Source organism: Podarcis tiliguerta, assembly GCF_965153285.1.
Source record: "Podarcis tiliguerta genome assembly, chromosome: 8".
Lineage (NCBI taxonomy): Eukaryota > Metazoa > Chordata > Lepidosauria > Squamata > Lacertidae > Podarcis > Podarcis tiliguerta.
Window position 1 is genome coordinate 7,516,288 of NC_139541.1, and position 5,244 is coordinate 7,521,531.

At 42.9% G+C, this 5,244-nt stretch overlaps 1 protein-coding gene across 1 annotated transcript in view; it reads left to right on the forward strand.

Annotated features, from left to right (window-relative positions):
• ALDH2 (aldehyde dehydrogenase 2 family member) overlaps positions 1 to 4,816 on the forward strand; it is a 32,778-nt gene extending 27,962 nt beyond the window's left edge. Inside the window, exons 10-12 of the mRNA XM_083453446.1 lie at positions 886 to 1,064; positions 2,834 to 2,948; positions 4,246 to 4,816. Coding sequence (XP_083309572.1) covers positions 886 to 1,064; positions 2,834 to 2,948; positions 4,246 to 4,278 — 327 coding nt within the window. The 3' untranslated portion in view covers positions 4,279 to 4,816. The remainder of the gene's footprint in view (positions 1 to 885; positions 1,065 to 2,833; positions 2,949 to 4,245) is intronic.
• The last annotated feature ends 428 nt before the right edge of the window (positions 4,817 to 5,244 follow it).

The window sequence follows — 5,244 nt, forward strand, 5'->3', positions numbered from 1 at the left end:
AATCAAGCAGTATATAAATCTTGTGGAGATAATAAAATAAGATATTTCTAATCCCAAGACTGTTTACAATACAAATGCCAACACAAATATCAGTACTGTAAGAACAAGAACAATCTATTAAAATGCAATTGAATCATTTAGTAAGGTCTCAGACACTTCTCAGTGGTTTGATTGGTATCAATGACCAGCAAAGGCCGGAGTGAATAGGAGGCACAAAAAACTTCAGAGTTTGTACTTGCCTTATTTTGTGGGGGGGAGATGATTCTATATGCTGGGTGCAAGGACAGAAAAGGCCTTTCCCCTGCTTGCTACCAGATGGCCAGCATGGTGTAGTGGCTAAGAGCTATGGACTCGTAATCTGGTGAACCGGGTTCGCTTCCCCGCTCCTCCACATGCAGCTGCTGGGTGACCTTGGGCCATAGCTGTTAACTTTCAGGTTTGAAAATAAGGGATCAGCAACCTCGAAAATAAGGGATCAACAGCCTCACCTGTCCCGGGGACAGTGTACAGGATATATAACAATCCAGGATAGCAGCGGGAAACGGCACTGGAATAAGGGAATTTCCCACAAAAAAATGGAAGGTTGACAGCTATGCCTTGGGCTAGTCACACTTCTCTGAAGTCTCTCAGCCTCACTCACCTCACAGAGTGTTTGTTGTGGGGGAGGAAGGGTAAGGAGGTTGTTAGCCGCTTTGAGACTACTTAGGGTAGTGATAAAGCGGGATATCAAATCCAAACTCCTCCTCCTCTTCTTCTCCTCCTCCTCCTCCTAATCCCTACAACCAGGCAGGACTATATGAGGGAGAGCATTCCTTCAGGTAACCAGGTCCCAAGTTGCTTAGGGATTTATAAGATCCTGTCTGCCAAACCTATCTGTTTCCATAGGCATCCTGCTCTGTCTTACAGATATTTGGGCCAGTCATGCAGATACTGAAATTTAAAACCATAGAGGAAGTCATCCACAGAGCAAACGACACCAAATATGGCCTGGCGGCAGCAGTTTTCACCAAGGACATTGACAAAGCAAATTACATTTCCCAGGGTCTGCGTGCTGGAACCGTCTGGTAAGAGACTAAACGTTGGGGAGCAGTCCCCAAATGCTTTAGGAAATGCTGTAGGAGGAGCACCTTCTTGGCAGGCAGAAGGTTATAGGTTCTGTCCCTGGCATCTTCTGGTATGCCAGGAGCTCCTGACTTGAAATCCTGGAGAACTGCTGTCAGTCATGGTAAAAATATTGAGCTAGAGCAGGCACAGGCAAACTCGGCCCTCCAGATGTTTTGAGACTACAGTTCCCATCATTCCTGACCACTGGTCCTGCTAGCTAGGGATCATGGGAGTTGTAGGCCAAAAACATCTGGAGGGCCGAGTTTGGCTATTCCTGAGCTAGAGGCACCAAGGGGCTATGAATTAGCTTTCTATGTTCCTCTTTTCAACGAACTTTCGAAACTGTTATGTGTTGCTAACTGTATGACATTCTTCAGAATTTAACTTCCTAGCTGGTTTAAATTTTCTACCCTTTTTTGGGAAACAATTTGCTAGTCTTTGTGGCTGACCAGAAATGTCAGATGAGTGAGAACCCACACGGACACGAGGCTGTCTTATTTCCTTTGGTTTTTTTATTTTAAAAAAGTAAAAAATAAAATCAAAAAATATAAATACATTTGCATAAAGTTATATGCATATAAGCATATAACTTAATTAAACAATTAAATAAAACAATCAAAATAATGTCATTTTTACCTTGTAAACTGAGATATATGAGAGGGGATGAATGTCAGAGTAATTACATTTACATTATGATGTACTATTGCATTGTGATGTTCAGATTGGTGAACACAGGCAAATATTTAAACCAGTAACAATTCAGAATTTTACCTTTCAGTATCCATTCTTTTTGTCATTGGTTACATATATCAAATGGAGAAATAACAGGCAGTGAAAGTAGTACTTCCTTTATTACTCTGGTCATGAGTCTGCCGGTTTAACAAAAGACCCCTTCCTCTCCTCTTCAAATGTGAAATGCTGGAAGTTTACATCTCATCCTCTGTATTCAAACCTCTCAGACAAATTAGTGCCTGTTCTCCAAATTTATAGGTGCCTTGGACAAGGCCTGCCGTGTTAGACTTGGTATCAGGTGGACAAGAAATGAGATTACAGTGGTACCTCGGGTTACAGAAGATTCAGGTTACAGATGCTTCAGGTTACAGCCTCCTCTAACCCAGAAATAGTACCTCAGGTTAAGAACTTTGCTTCAGGATGAGAACAGAAATCACGGGGGGGGGGGGGCGGCAGCAGGAGGCCCCATTAGCTAAAGTGGTCTCTTAGGTTAAGAACAGTTTCAGATTAAGAACAGACCTCCAGAATGAATTAAGTTCTTAACCCGAGGTACCACTGTAGTCTTCTGTTATCTAGGGACGCGGGTGGCACTGTGGGTAAAAGCCTCAGCGCCTAGGGCTTGCCGATCGAAAGGTCGACGGTTCGAATCCCTGCGGCGAGGTGTGCTCCCGTCGTTCGGTCCCAGCGCCTGCCAACCTAGCAGTTCGAAAGCACCCCCGGGTGCAAGTAGATAAATAGGGACCGCTTACTAGCGGGAAGGTAAACGGCGTTTCCGTGTGCGGCTCTGGCTCGCCAGAGCAGCGATGTCACGCTGGCCACGTGACCCGGAAGTGTCTCCGACAGCGCTAGCCCCCGGCCTCTTCAGTGAGATGGGCGCACAACCCTAGAGTCTGTCAAGACTGGCCGTACGGGCAGGGGTACCTTTACCTTTACCACTGTAGTCTTCTGTTATCTAAATGCTCCAGAAATAACTCCTAACCCCCAATGTCTCCTGCAGGATTAACTGCTACAACGTGTTTGGCAGCCAGACACCATTTGGTGGGTACAAAGCATCCGGACAAGGACGGGAAGGGGGAGAATATGGTCTCACGCCATACATGGAAGTAAAAACGGTGAGGATCTGAAACTCTCGTCCTAGTTTGGTTTTTAAGTATTTTGAAAACTTTTATTTTGCATCTTCCAGTAGAGAATGGCAGGGACTTCCAAGTAGTAAATAAAACTTGTCTTGCTTATGGGAGAATTGACGGTATTTCACTTTGTATGGAATGGAATAAAGAAGTGTCAAATGTTCCTCTCCTTAGCCCACTGAACACTGGTTTTGTAGACATAACATGAAAGCATGTCTTTCACTAACTCTGGCTTAGACTGCAAACTATGGTTTGTCTGATCTTCTTTCCCAATATTCCCAGAGAATCCCTTGATGACATCCTCAAAGGGGAGAGGAATTCCCAAACCATAGTTCAGGCGTAACACTAAACCACTGTTTGCCTGACCTAGGTGGCAAGCCACCTTCAAAACCTAACAGCAGATTATGATTTGGTGGCCATTGTGGTTCAGATGGTGTTGGGACAGGCCTCATGAGAAATCATGGCTTGGCAATATGTCTAAACCGTGTTCCTATTTTCAATAAACCATTTTTTGCTGATGGCAACCTTTTAGTTGTGAACAGAAAACTGGGCTTCCATACCTAATGGTGGCTGCATCTGTATGCAAGCAAAATTACAACTGGACAGGACAAGAGCAGTCCCTCTTGAACAAATAGGCTCCAAACATTACTGTCTTTAAGTGTTGTTTGTGGGGTAACATTGAGCTAATGCTTTGGTATGCTAGGTTATCGTAGAATTCCTACCTTTGGATCATAACGAAAATGTTTAGGCACCTTTTAAGTACCTGCATGGAAGCATTTCTTATTATGTAAAGAAAGCACTGGAATTCTTCTAGTTTTGAAGAATTGATACCCACCTTAGAGCCAATTTAAAGAGTTGAAGTGGGACGCAGTTGTCCCACAGCTTGAGCAACAGAATTAGGAGACTTATACAGTGCTACTTCAATAAGCCAAGTGGATCAGGCACCGGGCTATGGTCGTGAAAGCAGTGAAATTTGAGTATTGTTCTGTCCAATGCTAGTGGATGCCTCCAGCCAATTCTGTTCTAAATGGGAAGCTGTAGGGTTTGATTAATCCAGCACAATATTATGTAGACTGCATCCTGTTTTGAGGAAGGGCTGAAGCTCAATGGTAGAGGATGTGCTGTGCATGCAAAAGGTCCTAACAGCTTCCTAAGTTTCTGCTAAACTGTTTGAAACTGAATAGCATTAACAGGGTTGACATGGGTGTCATCTTGGGACTGATTGTCTTGTAGAGTGAGAGGTGCAAAGTTGGCCAAGTCTAATGAACCATATTTTTTCTAGGTAACCATCAAAGTTCCACAGAAGAATTCTTAAACGACATCAGCTGTATATCTGAAACCGTCGGTATAAGCTGCCACTCCTCTTGACAGCAGCATTTAAGCAGGATTGAAGTAGAGGAACCTCCTTCATGAAGAAAGCCTTCACCTCTGCAAGCAACCTAAGATCGTTTATTTCATATATTTTAAGAAAAATCTTTATTTACCTGCTTATATTTTACTTCACTTTTTTTCTGTACCGGGCACCCCTATATCTTAATGTTACACTAATGGATGCAGATATCCATTTGAGCTTTAAGAATAATTTCTCAAACTGGTTTTTCAAACTGATTATATGGTACCCATTTATGGTAATCTGGAACGTATCTTGAGGTTTGTTTATAGGAGCAAATATCTAAGTAATGAGAACTTCCGTCCTTTCTCAATGTGTAACCTAAACAGAAACTGCCCCTTTTATATAAGAGAGCTCTAAAACTGTCTGCTTATTTTGACAATCAATGCTGTGAAGCCAGCGCAGGCTGTGATTTCCCCCCACTGATCTTATATCAAATACATAAAGAAAATTTCATAGTTGACATGCGTTTGTTCAGTTGCTGACCATTTTTGGTTAAAACGGTTACCCTTTTCTCTTAGTGCAAATGGGGTAAGATGAAATAGAGAGAAAATGTTTTGTATAATAGAGGAAGGGATGCTCTTTTGGTGGTTTTCTTCTTCTTCTTCTTTTGAATTCTCAACATGCCAAGACTTTTTCTAGTGATTACAATGGAAACAAGAAAGATGGATGAGTGTTTTGAGCCACATTCAAACCATACATTCAAAGCACCATGCTACTACTATAAATAGTCGTGCCTTTCCCTAAAGAATTATGGGAGCTGTAGTTTGTGATGGGTGCTGAGAGTTTTAGGACACCCCTATTCCCCCCAGAGGGCTACAGTTCCCAGAGCCCCCTGTTTAAACCACTCTGAGAATTCTAACTGCATGGAGGGGGTGATAGGGGATCTCC